This window comes from Echinops telfairi, unplaced genomic scaffold (assembly GCF_000313985.2).
Source record: "Echinops telfairi isolate 266 unplaced genomic scaffold, ASM31398v2 ScPeMD7_16;HRSCAF=60, whole genome shotgun sequence".
NCBI classification, from domain to species: Eukaryota; Metazoa; Chordata; class Mammalia; order Afrosoricida; family Tenrecidae; genus Echinops; species Echinops telfairi.
This window is the reverse complement of record NW_022103913.1, coordinates 4,574,408-4,591,953: the sequence shown is the minus strand read 5'-3', so window position 1 is coordinate 4,591,953 and position 17,546 is coordinate 4,574,408. Positions and strand designations below refer to the sequence as shown.

General features: G+C 43.1%; 1 protein-coding gene across 1 annotated transcript in view; it reads left to right on the top strand.

The window, feature by feature from the left end:
- Positions 1-12,497, top strand: part of ATP1B3 (ATPase Na+/K+ transporting subunit beta 3) — a 21,608-nt gene extending 9,111 nt beyond the window's left edge. The window contains exons 3-7 of the mRNA XM_045287481.1: positions 227-334; positions 2,361-2,545; positions 5,372-5,422; positions 9,744-9,830; positions 11,795-12,497. Coding sequence (XP_045143416.1) covers positions 227-334; positions 2,361-2,545; positions 5,372-5,422; positions 9,744-9,830; positions 11,795-11,968 — 605 coding nt within the window. The 3' untranslated portion in view covers positions 11,969-12,497. The remainder of the gene's footprint in view (positions 1-226; positions 335-2,360; positions 2,546-5,371; positions 5,423-9,743; positions 9,831-11,794) is intronic.
- Positions 12,498-17,546: the final 5,049 nt, after the last annotated feature.

Sequence of the window (17,546 nt, the reverse complement as noted above, 5' to 3'; positions counted from 1 at the left end):
GACAGTGTAATATATGACAAAATAATAATTTATAAATTATCAAGGGTTCATGAGGAATGGGGAGTGGGGAGGGAGGGGAAAAATCAGCTGATACCAAGGGCTCAAGCAGAAAGCAAATGTTTTGAGAATGATGATGGTAACAAATGTGCTTGACACGATGGATGTATGGATAAGAGTTGTACGAGCTCCCGATAAAATGTTTGTTTTTTTTCAATTTCTCTAATAGGACTTATGGTGTTTCCAAAACCAGTGACTGCTTTGGAGTACTCATTCAGTTTGTCTGATGCCAACTCCTATAAAGGATATGTTGAAGATCTCAGTCACTTTCTAAAGGGTAAGTGTGTTTTCTGGAGTCAGGGAAAGGAAATGTGCACTACACTGATTGCTTTTAGAAGCGTCTTTCTCAGAATTTATTTTAAACCATAGACAACTACAGGAGCCCTGGTGGTATTGTGGTTAGGCATTGATTGGGCTGTGAACGACAAGGTCAACAGTTGAACCCATGAGCTACAGTCTTAGAAACCCTAAGGTTCTGCTGTGTCCTAAAAGGTTACTATGAGCCACAGTCATCTTATAGCAGTGAGTTTTGGGTACATAACTAAAGAGTTGCAAGTATATTTTTAGAAATTTTTTGTAAAATTAGTTTAATGTAAGGAGCGTAATCCTAGTGGACAGTTGTTCCATTATTTTCTATCTGTCCTTTAAGGACACTAAGTAAGTTCATTAATGTAATATGTCTGCATTAAAACAAACCTGTACTCTGGGGGCAGGCCGCCTCTGAGTGGTGCAAGCAGTTTGCAGTAGGCTGCTGATTGCTAAAGGCAGGTAGTCCAAAGGCATTCATCAGTCGCGTGGCTGAAAGGCCTGCCTAGCTGCCTCTGTTAATTGGAGTATTTTTACTCTTGACATAGGTGCTCAACTCTGGCAGTGGGTTGTGGGTCTGTATTACATAAAATAAAGCTTCGTCAGCATGACTCTGGGTGTTTGGGGTCTAATGTAGTGTTTGTGTAGACAATGGAGTACGTAGCAGTTAAAAATACAGAAAATAGTTTGTTTATTTTTGTGTTACAAAGCACTCAATTCTGCTTTTAAATGCTAAATGAACCTTGGACAGGTTGTCTTCATATTTTGTTAGAACCTTTTAGAGAAAAAGCTAAATGTATCTGGCAGACTTTTTAAAATTGAATTGTTTTTAGAGGAATTTTAAGTTTACAGAAAAATTGTGCAGAGAGCACAGAGAATTCCCACGTCTGCCTCACCCCATGCACACAATTTTCCCTTCTGCATTTTTGCATTCATATTATCAAGTGTACAAGCTAAGAGGCAGTGGGTGTTCCGGGGTAGAAGTTCCCCTTCCGTGTTGTTTGGATCTGAGCCACTGTTCCACGGGAGCAGCTCCTGCCTGCTGGTGGCACGCGTGGTTCCCTGATGCTATGCATCACCACCGCACAGAGAAGACACTAGGGTTCGCTCTCTGCATAGTCTGATTCCAGCAGGGGTGGGGGGGGTGACGAGTGTGCACAATTAACATGCAGTGTAGTTTTCACTACCCTAAACCTTTTCTGTGCTCGACCTATTTTTCTATCTCTCGGGTCCCTGAAGCCACTGAACTTAACCGTTTTCTGGATATGTGTGACTTTGTAAGAAGCTTCCAAAGTGACCTACCATTTGGCATTCTTACCAGCAGTGCACAAGATTTCCTGTTGCTCCATTTCCTCACCAACATGGGGTGGGGGCGCAGGGGGGCTTAAAAATCATGGGGAAATTCCATTATCTTTTAATTCTGTTTTCCACAAATTATAAGCCCCTGATATGTTTTCTGTTTGACATCACCCCCCTTACTCCTTCCCTTTCTAAGTCACCACCACATTCACTCATCTGGATCCTTGTTACATACTCTCCTACCTGGGCCCACCCCATCCCCTAATAGTCCGTACTCAAAGAGTGGACTGTGTGATTCTTTAAATACTTGGATGTTTTTGTCTGCTTAAAAACTTCCATCTTGGTTACTGTCAAAAGCCAAAGAGCATCACAGGGTGTGTGAGGGACCTGCCCAGTCTGGTCCGCCCTTTGCCATCCCTGCCGTCTTCTCTGTTGGATCTAGCACATAGGCGAGAGCTCTCGGAGATGGGAGCTGTCACCATGGCTGTGGCTGTCTAGTGGTAGCTCAGCAAAAAGATAGATCTGGAATCCAGGCATTTGTGAGCATTGCACGGATTTCAGAAAGTTACTGGAACAAATGTAACGTCCCATTTAGGGATGTGATTTTGCCTTTGAAGAATAATGTCCAAAAGATACCTTATTTATTTTCAGTCTTCCAGTTTGGTTGATATTTATACCCAAATGCGTTCCATTTCTAGCGTACACTGTAGAAGACCAGAAGAATCTCACCGTCTGTCCTGATGGCGCACTTTTTGAACAGAAAGGCCCTGTGTACACTGCGTGTCAGTTTCCTCTGCACTTACTTGACGCATGCAGCGGCATCGCTGATCCTAACTATGGCTATTCAGCAGGAAACCCATGTATTCTTGTGAAAATGAACAGAGTGCGTACACATTTCACTGCTACTGCTTTTGCTTAATATCCTCCTATAGAAACCTGGTGAACAGTTTTAGATTGCTTTGGGTGAGTTCCTGCCTACCTTATTAAGTGATACCTCATTTGGGGTTAGTTTGAAGAAGAGCTGCTCGCAGTGATATTTACTGATTTGGGGTGGAGCGCAGCACAGTAACTAAGATTGCTTTAGAAATGAGCGCTAGATTAGAGAGTAAATGAACTTAAGCGTTTCCTCTTAGAACTAGGTACCTGAGCTTCTACCAGAGTCATGCTTGAAGGAACGCTATCTGGTTGTCATGCCTGAAACATGACTGTTTGTGTGCCGTGGTCAGCTGTGAATCCTGGGCAGATCTATAATGCTTTTGCTCTCTCAAGCCTTCCTGAGCTTAGTGTACGTATAATGAAAGGAAATGTAGAAATACAAGATCACTGGTGAGCTAATTGAGGTGATAACTGCAGTTAGAACCATAGCACCAGTGTTTGCTCTCTCGTCCAGAAGGAGCACCTGAATTACTTAGCTGTTGTGCTGCTAGGAGCAGTAGAGTGAATTTGGACTCAGGGCAGGCAATCCCACATAATAGAGAATTGCCCCAGTGGGTTTTCCAGACTCAGATCTTTATGGGAACAGATAGCCAGGCCTTTCTCGCTAGGGCTGCGGGGCTGCCGGGTGGTTTTAACAGCTTTCAGATAAGAGCCAGGTTCTTCACCATTGTTCTACTAGGGCTTCTCGTGGCCATTAGCAGATTAAGAAGCTCTCCTCCTCTTTATGTGTAATAAAAAGTACTGGCACTCAATCCCCCCAGAGTACAAAGGGTTCCTTTTCTGTGGCTCCATTGTAAGTGGGTTCTTATGTAAGTCTAATATACTCCCCTTAACCCCGTTTAAAGGATTCATTATTTATTTTTATTCTCAGTATCTTTATGCGTCTGAGCTTTGACTTTGGGGTGGGGAGCATTACCGCGATAACCTCGGCTGTCAAACAGCTCCAAGCTCCAACTTAACACTATTGGAACAGCAGGGTTTGGGGGGGAAAATCTCCTTGGTGTGCCCCATAGTTAACCAAAAACCCACCTTGGAAAAGCCTGTACAGGCCCAGGATGAGTCACAAATTGCATGTTTCCAGGGACACAAAGGGGTGACCTTCATTCTAAGCAGTGCTCTTGTATTAGTGTAGTAAAATATTCGTCTTTGTCCTTTTTTGTGCTTTATTTACATAAAATAACATAGCCATGGCTCCAAAGAAAGTTAATGGTACCAGTAGTAAAGCTAAGAGGAAAACTGAGACCCGTGATAGAGTTAAAGAGAGAGATCATTCCCAAATTTGAATCAGGTTGCCGCTGGAGGGTGAATACAACATGGTCAAGTCAACAACATTTGGGGAAGGCAGAGGAGTCGGGGTGGGGTGTGATTAAAGCAGCTAATGTAGCAAAGGTGTGAAGTTGTTAACCACGAAACAGTACCCTAGACCATCAAAGAGGTTGAAAAGTTACTATTAATTTGGGTAAATCAGAAACAACTTGTTGTCAATAGCTCATCTGAAACTGTGATAAGGGAGAAGCTAGAAGACTCCATAGTGATTTAAAGTCCTGGAAAAATGAATTTGTAAGTGTAATTTGGGGGCCTCAGAACCAAATATTTGGCTTTCCATTATGGGAAAAATATGTTCACTGCTCGAACATTTCAGTGTCCGGACATGAAATTGACAAGCAGGTTATCACTGTCCTTAAAAACTTAGAGGCTCCCTGTCGACACTTTCTTTTCTCTGGGAACACAGTAAGTCAGGCACTTCCTGTAGCATGAAAGTTAGAAACCCTGCAAGAGAGGTTAAAATTAGCCACAGTTAAGCTGTCATACAGAAAGGGTAATAGTTTGGACTCCCTCAACTGCCCAGAGGGAGAAATGCCTGGCACTGTCTCCCTAAAGATGACGGCCCTTTGGGGCAGTTCGACTCTGCCATAGAGGGTCGTTTTGACCTGAGAGCAGCAGCAGCAGTCTGAAACGGAATGGTCTGGCGGTTGAAGGTAAATGAAGTGCATTTATTTGTACAGGAGTCGTAGCTATTTAGGAGGATACACACACACACACACACACACACACCCACACACACACACACCCACCCCTATTCCACTGAAAGCCAAGAGAAAGAGCCCCCACTTCCTGTTGTCGGCACCAGCCTTCGCAGTGAAGTAGGGCTGAACTGGGGGTTGTTGAGAGGGTCTTGACAGGACAGCGTCAGACCCATACAGTGTAAGGAGACCTGCACAGCCTATGTTTCGGGTTTGGGAGCCAGTAGAGTTTATTCCAGAGCCATTGCAGGGACAAGGGTAGTTATTGCTGTTCTGATTGTTACAGTAAGTGTTGTAACATCTATCTTTTGGGAGGAATATTTACATTGGCAGGCATTCCATTAAGCAGCATATAAATGTAGATTTTTTTTTTATCCTTATGAGATAGCTACATAAGAATGTCACTGCTCATATTGAGTTCTGTCAGCTACATACATGGAGATGGTCTCTCCACAGAGCTTGAACAGAGTGGTGATAGTCTGACATTAAAGGAGCTGGCCATTTCTTTGGTGGCCACCCCAGGACAGTAATGAGATATCTAATGGGGTAAGATTTAATCGTTTAAAATTCAAGTGGGGAAAAAAAAAAATAAATAAATAAAATAAAATAAAATTAAAAAAATTCAAGTGAAAGCCAAGAGGTATTAATACCTTGAGTTAGAATTTACCTCAGGTCCCCAGCAGCAAAGGAGGAGGTTCACTGTATTTATATGTGATGTTTCAGTTCATTCATATTTTTTAAATTTTTAGATAATTGGATTAAAACCTGAAGGAGAGCCAAAGATAACATGTATTTCAAAGGTTAGTATTCTCCAAAAAATAACAGCTTTTTTTAAAGCATGGATTTTTCTTAAGAATACTTTAAAACTCTAGTGGGTTTGGTCATTTTTCCCCACTTATATTTTTATGGTGCCATTTTAAAAAATGTAAAACTATATCACACTTTTGTAGGTGATATATGTTCACTTTCTGTGTCTATTTGATTTCACATGCATTGCCTTTACATTTACCTGTGCCATATTTCTAAGAATTGCAATAATTTTTCTAGCTTACATCTCAAATTCTTTAATTGGTCTTATAATTGATGGCATCTTAGTAGTGGATCGTGAGACTTTTTCGAAACAGTGTGTAAACTGATGTGCTGCCCACCAGGAGCACTGTGACTCTGAACTGTGGTCCGTTGTCTTTGAGGTGGAGACGTGGTTTCCCAGAATTCTGTGCTCTGGGCATCTCACAGCTTGTTTGTTTTCTCCCCATGCTGCAATTGCAACTCAGACAAATGTGTCAAAGATGGGTAAGAGTTCCGAGGGGAAACGGTTGAGTTCTGAACTTAGTTTTATCGTGCTTAATGTTAGCATTCAGTTTGAAATTTGTCAATAGTTTACTTCAAATGGTTTGTTGAAATCACTTTGAAAGCTCTTTTTTTTCCTTAAGTATTTTAATTGCTTTCAATCACAAATGGGTTTCTCATGTGGACAGAAACTTCTGGCTCATGGTTCTAAGCTTGATAGGATCACCTGGAGGGCTCCCAGTTCCTGGGTGTTGCTGATGTTGGTCCAATATCAGGTGTCATTTAGTTTAAACCACTTGGTTTGAATGCCTATATGCCCTTTTATTTCATCTTGAATTCTTAATGGTTGATTTGCTCTGTTTTCATTTGAATTACAAATGAAAGCACAGAACCATGGTCTTAAACCTACTGTCGTTGAGTTGATCCTGACCCATAGTGACATATTTACAGAGCTTCCGAACCTTGTGGTTCAAGTGTAATTCTTATTTATGTCATTAATACTGAATTTAATTTTTTTTCCTTTTGAACATGGTTTGTTTGTATAAATGGCTTCTTTGCTCTTCGCCTCTGGGACTCTCTCTGTTTGGAGCAGGCATCCTTTTAAACTAAGGCCCTGGGCCACATGTGGCCCAGTTTATCCAGCCCGCCGGGTGTTTTTGCCTCGTATATTTTTCTTACTTCAAAATAAGATATGTGCGGTGTGCATAGGAATTTGTTCATAATTTTTTTAAAAACTATAGTCCAGCCTTCCAACGGGTCTGGGGGACAGTGAACTGGCCCCCTGTTTAAAAAGTTTGAGGACCCCTGGTCTGGAGTTCCTGAATTAAGGAACCCTGATGGCACATGTTGGTTATACGTTGGACTGTGATCCGAAAGATGAGCAAGTTAAAGCCACCGCTCTGTGGGAAAAAGACGAGGCTTTCTACTCCCATAGAGCGTTAGTCTTGGAAACCCACCAGGGCAGTTCTGCCATGCCTTATAGGGACGCTTGAGTCAGCGTTGACTCGATGGCAGTGAGTTTGGGGGTTTTTTTGGTGAATATGTAGGGTAGGAGTTCGACTGCTAATCACAAAATCAGCGATTGATTCCAATTCACCAGGCACTACTCAGATGAGGCTGTCTGTGTATACTCCTGTAAAGACTTAGTAGTTTTGGGAACCCTACACAAGGTCACTGAGTCTCAGTTTTCCATTAATCAACCTCAAATATTAAATAGTTTAAATAGAGGCAACTAAGGCAGAAAAACACTCAAGTGAAATTATGTATTTGCCTTTGGTGTGCTATTTTAGATTAACTATAAAACTTTTTTAAAGATAGAAGGACGTGAATGTAGACTCATGATGAATAATTTTAAAATAGCTTAGTCTCCTTATTGTCTGCTCTTTTTGTACATCCTTCTTGACAGAGTCCCTAGGTGGTGTAAACAGTGAAGTGTACTGGCCTAGTTGCTGAAAATCAGGCCTGGTGATCCGTTTCCTAAAGTTCCCAGCCTTGAAAGCCCCATGGAGCAGTGTAGCTCGGCTGTTGCCAGGAGTCTGAGGTGACTTGGCACCACTTAGAGTAATGTAGCAGCATCCTCTGTGTTTTGCCCTGCCTTGCTCCTGCCTCTTGTTGGCCTTTCTCACTCCCAGCCCCCTCACACATTACATCTGTGCTCTCTGGTGACCGTGAAGCGGAAGGAAGGGGGGGTAGAGCCTCTCCCGAGAGTCCTTTTCGTTTTACTGTACTCTTCATATGTGGGTTCTTGTTGTTCTCCATGTGTGCTTTCAAAACAAGCAGTGTGTTTATTCAGATTGAGGGTTCACACGTTATCGTAAGGTGATGTTCTATGTTTACTAGTGCAACCACAAACCTGCCACTTGTTTTGATCGTTAATAGTCTATGCTATCTACTTAGTATGTATTGCACCTATTAGAATTAGGGCTATTTTCAGTGTGTTAAACATAAGAATTTTTATATATGGCTTGTTTATATCGAGAATGCTAGAAGTCACCGTATATACTCGAGTATAAACTGACCCAAATATCAGCCAAGGCACCTAATTTTGCTCAAAAAAACTGCATTTAAAATGTGCTGGAAAACTCAGTTTATACCCGGGTATATACGGTAATAACATGAGTGAATTGGGCCATTGGTATTGATTGAATTTGTGCATTGATAGTGTCTATTTGTCAAATTGGGATATAATTGCACTAAATGCTTCAGTACTTGTGTTCCTAGAGTTACTCATGAGAACTAGGTAGTATTTGAATTTATTGTGTTGGCTGGGTTACTTCTTGTTGGGGGCACCGTAATTTACCTCTGGGTGGTTTTATCATAGTTATTATCACCTGGGCCCGCTGCCTTCTGACTGGACGCTCCATTCTAGACTAGCAGTTTATGGCACCTACTGCTTTCCAGTATGGAAACACAGTATTTTACTTCCAGAAAACTTCAGTCCCTGGTGCTTGCCTGATTTCGGTAGCCGGAAAAGTGGCACTTGGCATTAGTTGGCGATGGCAGGTAGAGTTACACAGACCATGGATATGGCCATAAGTTAGAGGGAACTCAGAGGGAGGGGCATGAGGTATGGTGCGAAATGGAAGAGGAGCCCAGGGTTGGTTGGTTGGTTTTTTAATCACTTTACTGGGGGCTCTTACAGCTCTTAGAACAATCCTTACATCCATTGTGCCAAACACATTTGTACATATGTTGCCATCATCATTCTCAAAACATTTTTTCTACTTGAACCCTTGGGATCAGCTTCTCATTTTCTTTTCCCTCCTTCCCCCACCCTCCCACCCTCATGAACCCTTGATAAATTATTATATTTTCACATCTTACACCATCTGCTGTCTCCCTTCACCCATACTTCTGTTGTCATCACCCTAGGTGGGGTAGTGGTTATGCATCGATCATTGCGATCGGGTCCCCCTTTTGTCCCACCCCCCACCCTCATGGTATCATAGCTACTCCATTATTGTTCCTGGATTCCATGTGTTACAAGCTCTTACTTGTACCAGCGTACATACTGGTCTAGCTGGATTTGTAAGGTAGAAAGGGTCATCATGATAGTAGGTGGGGGAGAAGCATTAAAGGACTAGAGCAGCCAGTTCTCAACCTGTAGGTCGCGACCCTTTGGGGGTCAAATGACCCTTTCACAGGGGTTGCCAGATTCATAACAGTAGCAAAATGACAGTTATGAAGTAGAACAAAAATACTTTTATATTTGGGCGTGGTCACCACAACAAGTCGCGGCATTAGGAACGTCGAGGACCACTGGACAAGAGGAATGTTGTGGGTTTCCTCAGTAACATACTGTACCCTGGCTGGCTCGCCCCTTCCTTGTGACCCTTCTGTGAGGGGATGTTCAGTTGTCTACAGATGGGCTTTGGGTCTCCACACAGCCTCCCTCCCCTCATTCTCATCGATACAATTTTGTGTTTTGGGTCTTCTATACCTGATCTTATCGACACCTCATGATCACACAGGTTGGTGTGCTTCTTCCATGTGGACTTTGTTGTTTCCCAGCTAGATGGCCATTTGTTTATCTTGAAGCCTTTAAGACCCCAGACGCTATTATCTTTGAATAGCTGGGCACCATTAGCTTTCTTCACCACATTTGCTTATGTGGTTTCCATCAAGGCTTTGAATTACGTATTATTTCCAACAAAGATGAGCAAGCCTCTTCTCAAAAATACACTTGGTAGAAACAAACAAAAAATGCTTGTGTTACTATAATTGCAGCAGCATTATATTTCTTCATCATATTTGTAATTGATACTGCTTTAATGTGAACACAATTTTTTCTTTTTCTAACCTATAAATACTTTCTTTTGCTTTCAACTTTAGAGTGAACAAGTGAAAAATATAGCAGCTTATCCTCCGACTGGACTTATAGACTTAAAATATTTTCCATATTATGGGAAAAAATTGCATGTAAGTATTTTTTTTAAGTGGTACATACACCTTGGACAGTTCAAATGCCGATATGATTATCATGATGTAATAATTATAAAAGGAAGTTAATATTGTTATAGAACTATTATTCCTACCATAGACTGTTAAAATGGGATGGGGCCACTTCTGACTCATGGTTGCCCCTATGTGACAAGGTAGATTTTTGAGACTGTAACATTTTACAGGGCTAGAGAAATCATGGTGTGATTTTGAACTGGTGACCTTGTGGTTAGCAGCCCAATGTGTAACCGCTATGCCACCAGGGCTCCCGTGCCCCAGATTAAAGGAAACTAAAGACACCAACTGATGGTTTTGCTAATTCCAACTTTTTACTCTTGTTTAAATTATCTTTGTTGTTGTTGCTACAAATATAGAGAGCAAAGCATAAACCAGCTCAACCATTTCCTAAATGTATGAGGGAGCTTCAAAATGTTCTTTTAAAAAGTCCATGTCTTTCAATTCAATTTTTCCATAGACTTTTTGAAGGCCCTTCATACAGTTGAGTGGCAGCTGACTACACATTACATTCTTCAGGTTGCACAACCTTTCTCAGCATCCTTTTCTGAGTTGTTCCCAATTAGCACTTGCTCACTGCTAAGGTTCCTATCAAGTTGTGGCCAGTTTGATTCCAGATAGAACACAATGCTCAAGGCAGTTAGGCTAAACTGTTACTTAGTGAACTCCTATCATTTAAGTGCTCCTGTTGCCCCAGACCTGCCTGGTGGTTGGTGGGCCCTCAGGTTGGCCCCTTGTTCTTGCATCATGTTAAGCCCTTACTGTGGCTCCAGTAGGTGCCTCAGGCTTATCTTGTACCCTCCCTGCCATAGCCCTGAAGTGTCAGCCCTGGCTCCCTTTAGTGAAGAGTTATAAATGGCTAAAGCAATTAGAGATATTAAGGGACTTCAAAAAGTCCCTGGAAAAAAAAAGTATTTGACTCCATTTTTCCACAGATGTTTTGAAGCCCCTTGTGTATATGCCAAGTTACATAGCAGCCATAAGTTAGGTCTAGAAGACATGGCATACTTTTTCAGAGCTTGTGAATGTTATCAGATAGCATGCCCTGTGGTAGAGAGTGCGTATTTACCCCCAGCACACACAGATGTAGCAGTCACAGCAGTTTGTTAGTATGTAAGGTCCCTAAGAAAACATCTGGGTGTACACTGCTGCAGATAGGAACCAGAAACACAGGAAATCCCGGACAGATGAACCCCTCAGGACCAGTGGTGAGAGTGACGATACCAGGAGGGTGGAGGGAAGGTGGGGTAGAAAGTGGAAACCAAGTACAAGGATCTACATTGGGGAGGGACAACAGAAAAGTGGGTGAAGAGAGACAATGGACAGTGTAAGACATGACAAAATAATAATTTATAAATTATCAAGGGTTCATGAGGGAGGGGATACGGGGAGGGAGGGGGTGATACCAGGGCTTAAGTAGAAAGAAAATGTTTTGAGGAAGATGATGGCTACAAATGTGCTTGACACATGGATGTATGTGTGTATGGATTGTGAAAAGAGTTGTACGAGCTCCCAATAAAATGATTTTTAAAAAAGGAAACCGTACTTTCTGATAGCGCACGAAGATGGGTTCTCAAAAGGCTGCTTCACGCAACTATTAAGCAACTCTTCAAAGGAGAAATTCTGAACACAATTATAGAATGTAAAATTGTAAGGAAAATGCAACCACATCACAATCTATAGCATTTAAATCAGGAAGATTCATAATCGTACGTACAGTCATCTATAAAAATGAAATATAAAAATGAATGAAATTTTTGGCTTTAAAAAGAACAAAGTAAATGAGACCGTGAATAGAAAATAATGAATGGGTCTATTAAGAAATGAATATCTGGGATAGTTCTGTTTCCTCAGATTGCAGAATCGATCTACTCTGGATAGGTTCTCAACACTGGATTTTTAACTGGGTCCGTTCCTTTGTCGTCCAGGTGGGGTATCGGCAGCCAATAGTTGCTGTCCAGGCTTTCTTTGCTCCTCTTAATGGCATCAAGAAAGAAGCGACAGTCGACTGCAAGATTAATGGCTCATCCAACCTGAAAAACGAGGATGATCGTGACAAGTTTTTGGGACGAATTTCGTTCAAGATCACAGTGAATGCATAGCATAAGTAGGGTGTTCTACAGAGTAAATGTTGTGTGTCTGTCTTCATCTTGTGTCAGCTGGACCTGCCATTCTAGAACGAGAGCACCTTGGAGAAAGGGGGGGCGGGGTACGTGACACTGGGGTAACATCATACTGTGCTTCTAGACCTTAGGTTCCATGTCCTCCGAAGTTACTGCCTGTTGCCTCTGCTGCCCTTGGACCAGTGTACAGATGCCATGTGAGGGCTGGTAAATACCTGGCGGGGAGCATGTGTAATGGGGTGGTCTTATCCTATTTTTATGTGGTTTACTTGCCAAGTTCTAAAGCTTAATGTGCTGTGCTGTGTAAATATTTTATGGATTTAACACTGGTTCATTGTCATTTTGATGCCAACACAATTAATTTTAGGGATGCAATGATGGAAGAATAAATGGTACCTGGCCAACATCAATTGACTTTATCGCTGCCATAAATGTGGGTGTGTGGAGACCCCTGAAGCTGTGTGTGTGAGGAGGAAAAAAGATAATAAAAGTGGATTTGAAAGTGTTACCTTGGATTTTTGTAAAGTTATTTTTTACATGCTTAAATAAATCATCTGTGGATCTTTTTGACTAAGAACACAAACCTTTTAATGTAAAACATGTAAAAAAGAATACTGATTAATTATTTTTAGTGTTAGAACTAAATATCTTTCAGAGTATTTCAGGATTGTGTATGAAACCTAGTATTTTTAGTTTAGCCAATATGGAAATGCACCTAATTTTTTTATGAGATTCATTTCATAAATTTTAAATTGTATGATTGTGAAATACCTTACTGTTTTTATTTAGCAGACTGTGGATGCTAATAAAAGTGTAAATTGTTAAATATAAAAACTTGGAATTTATTCAGAGCTTCATACCAACTGCTAGCATTTCATTTGAGCGATTAATTCCTTGTTAAGTGCTGGCAGGTGGGTTCCCGTTCTACAGGTGAAAGAAGGAGACCGCGTGCTCCAGCACCTGCCCTGAAGTGTGGTTAGCCTTGAGCCGTGGCGGGAGCCCCTCTGTCAGTCCATGTTGCTGAAGGCCTTCCTCTTTGTCCTGCTCCCTAGCACTTTACCAAGCAGCATGGCCTCTTCCAAGGCAGGTCTGTTCTGACAACATGTCCAAAGTACAGGACACAAAGTCTTGCCATCGGTGCCTCAGGAACATTCTGGCTCTACTTCCAAGACAAATTTGTTGATTCTTTTGGAAGTCGATGGTACTTACTATTCTTTTCCAGCACCATCATTCAAAGCATCCATTCTTCTTTGGTCTTCCGTACTCAGTGGCCAACTTTAACATGCACATGAGGCCATTGAAAATACTACGGCTTGTGTCAGGTGCACCTTAGGAACCGCCTTGCTTTTCAGCATTTCAAAGAGGTCTTATGCCACAGGTTTACGCAGTGTAATGTGTTGTCTGAGTTCTTGGCTGCTGCTTCCATGATCAAAACGAAATCCGCGATAACTTTATCATGTTAACTGTCGGTCTAGTTCTGAGGATTTTTGATGTCTTGATATTTGTCACCCAAATTGAAGACGATAGTCCTTGATCTACACCAGCAAGTGCTTTAAATCTTCCTCATTCAGTAAGCAAGATTGTGTCATGTTGTCAGTCTTCCGCCAGTTTTGATTTTACACTCTTCATATAGCCCGTCTTCTCAGATGATGCATTCATAGCCTGCTGAGACTAATGAACGGCATTCATCCCTAAACGTGGCTCCGTTGTCTTTAAATTGGGTGGCCATGGGTTAGTCAGTCTCAGGTGTACTCTTGGTGCCTGTCAGACTGTCTCCACTCCTCTCCTGAGAAAGGTGTAAGCATAGGATCTGTTTTGGTTTTTTAATCATGTTGTTGGGGTGCTCAAACAGCTCTTACCACAGTTCATACATAGATCCATTGTGTCAAGCATATTTATGCATCTGTTGCCATCATCATTTTCTTTCTTTTTTTAAAAAATTTTTTTAAAAATTTAAATTTTATTTTTTGCCATCATCATTTTCAAAACATTTTCTTTGACTTGAGCCCTTAGTATCAGTTCATTTCCCCACCCTCCTTCCCTCCTGGACCCTAATTTTTTTTTTCATGTCTTAACACAGACTGACACGGGAGTTATACGTAGATCATTGTGATTGGTTCCCCTTTTCTCCCCCCACCTTCCCCTTCTGGTATCTCTATTCATTATTTGACCTGAGGGATTTATCCTGCATTCCCTGTTTTGCGAGCTCTTAACGTGTGCCCGTGTACATGCTCTAGTCCAACTGGATTTGTAAGGTCGCATTGGGGTCATGATAGTGGTTGGGATGGGGGGGGAGAAGGAAGCATTAAAGAACTAGAGGAAAGGTGTTATACTGCACCCTGACTGGCTCGTCTCTTCCTTGTGACCCTTCTCTAAGGGAATGATCTGTTTTCTTAAAGATGTCTTTTTGTAGTTTTTTGAGGCAGGGCAGCAGCACATACTCTTGTCTTGTGTGTTTGGGTGCAGGTGGGGCCCAGTTTCTGGCATTCAGCAACAGCTATTAGGAGAAAGTGTGAGTGACCGGCTGGGATCGGCCAGTTGAGCTCTGCCAGCTCGTGTCTGAGTGGCCGCCTCTGCTCTGGCACTGAGCTCTCAGTCCCACGGGGAGCTGTGTCTATGCCTCTCAGGAGGAAGTGGTGATGTTCACACAGCTGCGACTGGCAGGTGTGATCCCTGCAGTTGCTAAAAGCCTCCCGACGCTTGTGAAGATGGTGCAGGACCAGACAGTGGTCCAGTCTGTTACATGTAAGGTAGACAGTCGACTCTGGCAAAGAACCACTACCTTGTGTACTTTTACCTGTTAGTGCTGGGCTGTAGAGACACAGTGTGTGTGTGTGTGTGTGTGTGTGTGTGTGTGTGTGTGTGTGTGTGTGTGTGTGCGCGCGCGCGCTACTCCTGCTCTGGATAATAAGGACACACAATATCCAGTTACCAGAAGCTAAACACTCCAGGGAAGTCTACATAACTCACAAGGAGGTAAGGAGTGAAAACAAATACCTTAAGGAAAAAAAAAAACTGTGGACATGTTGGTGTCTCGCTTGGTCATCCCAGCCGTGAGCCAGTGTCATGACCCTTGTGTTACAGGTAAGTGCAGTTCAGAAGTCAAGTAATCCGCCTGAGGGCTCTGAGCAATGAGATGTAAGCTGGGATTTCAAGACAATGTCACTTCTTGTCCCCTCAGAATGGTTACTGGTTCCATTTAAATGCCATCTTTCCCTCAGACTGCTGCTTAGAATCTGCTGTCCTCCCAAACGGCAGCTTCAGTGATTGGAAGTCCTGTCAGCCGCATCCGGCCCACTGGGGCAGTTTCCAACAGCAGGTGCGTTCATGGTCCTTACCAGTCTGAAGCCCCTTCGGAGAATGAAATGTCGTGAACATCCTTCTGTAGCACATGAAATGGCTTCCTGGTGCCACAAGTGCACCGGGCCCTGTGCCCCAAGTGAGTGCACTGCGTGGGGGTTCATCATGGTCAAGCACATACATACAACATGACAGGGTGGCAGCTGGGGGGTTAACCCGGGTGCAGTACGTAGATGACAAAAACTTCACGTTCAAGGCATCTCTACACACTAAACCGCAGGCAGCAACATTGGATCTCCAGTGTGGTGCTTCGGAAGAGTCGTATTATCCGAGTTCCTGACGTGCGCCCTGTCTCCCAACCAGTATGGCCAAGGCTAGTTACTGCAGCACAGGCAACCGAGGTGGATTGAAAGATTAGCAACAGGAAAGTGGAGTATCCATGAAGGGTTGCAACCTCAGCCTGTCTGCTGACATTCAAATCAGAGTCTTTCATAGCATGTCCTGGGTGCTAAGCGATCCATGGCTTGGCTGTACGTAGGTTTTGTCAAACAGCAAGCTAGCCTTTCCTGATAACACCATCGTATCACATTCATGGAAGTCTACAAGGAGGAAAGTATAACCAAGTATTTTCTACAGAGAATTTGACTTGGAGATAACGCTTTGAACAGTATGAAACTCAGCTTGTCTGTCCACAGAGACAGGTGGACTCTAAGATTGTTACCTACAATCTACCGTAGGTAGAAGGACGAAACTTCCTGCTTCTGTGAAGACTTAGCTTCAGAAGCTCCGCATCACCCTGCTTAGTGCCAGTGGCCGGGGTACTCTTGCACTCCAAACTGCCTTCGAGGCAATTCAACTCTGCCATCAGAGGGGCTGAAACTGCCTCTGGGTTCCTGACTGTTAACTCCTTCGTGAGCCAAAATCTGGTCTTTCTACCAGGGAGCACCTGGTGGTTTCCAATGGCAAACCTGGCCATTGGCCATCCAACATCGGGCCGTGACATCATCCTGCGTGTGGTAGTGGCTACTGAATCAACATTCAGGGAAACCTAAGGAAGTCGCAATTTGAAATAGTTTAGTTGGCAAGTTTACTCTCTAGTCACTGAATTAAGATTTGTGAGTCTATTGGTTGCACCAGGAGGCTTCAGAAGTTTGTGGGGGGAAATTCCAGTTTCATTCTGATTTTCCATGACCTTGAAGTTTAGCTTGGCCTCTGGATTAGCAGCACAGGCCACTGGAAGGCTGTGAGACGGCATCTCCGCTGCATACCTGCAGAGTATGTGCTGTGATGGGAGTGGGGGCCTGTGGGCTCACACATTCCAGGCGCTTGGCTCCTATTCTGAGGGGTATCTGAAATGTAGGACAAGCAGACAGCTGTGCAGACCCAGCACCTTCCCATCACCCTCCAGACCTTTCTCACGGAGTGTTTTCACAGAAGGGTTTTTGAGATGGGGGAGGGAGGTTTTCTGCTCTTGTAAAGATTTGCAGCCTCACAAGCCCACAGGGGACAGTTCAGTCATCCAGGGTGTGTGCTGGCAAAATCAGCTGTGTGAATCCACCAAGTCGTTTCACAGGACAAAGATTAGAGACTTTCTAGTCCCGGAGAGATTTACAGCCTTGGAAACCCACTGGGGAATTCTATGGAGTTGCTGTTACCTACAATCGACTCGGTGGCAGTGCCTCAAATGAGTCAAAAGGAACTCAATAGCAGGGAGTTCAGGAGTCTATTTCCAAGGCTTCCTGTACCGTCACCATCGTGATCACTGTATCCTCTGTGGAAGAACGTACTCCCTACTAGTTGAAGGTCTTTGAGAGCTCATCTGGTCATCTCTGCTAAGAGGACAGCAGATCCATACCTGACACAGCATGGCTGTGACAATACTTGTTCAACTCCCACAGAGCCATGTAAACAGCCAGGAGATTTGTGTAGTTAGCTAAGATCACCTGGCAGTCATGGATTAAGCCAATTCCAAACTTGTGAACTCAGAACACAAGGAAGATGGCCTGTGGCCTACGTGATACCAATCCACCTCCAAAACCCATTCCCTAGCTTTGGGTGCTGTGTTAGCCTGGGTACCTTAGAGAATTCCACAGAAACTCCTGTATAAGAGCTTTATATAAAGGTTAAGTGCACATCAAGAAAACATCCCAACCTAGTGCTGCCCAAGCCCACAAGTCCAACACCAATCCACAAAGTCCTCCATTTCACAAAACACACGTAACGATGCCAACTGCAGGAGGAAAGCGGAGTCAGTGAA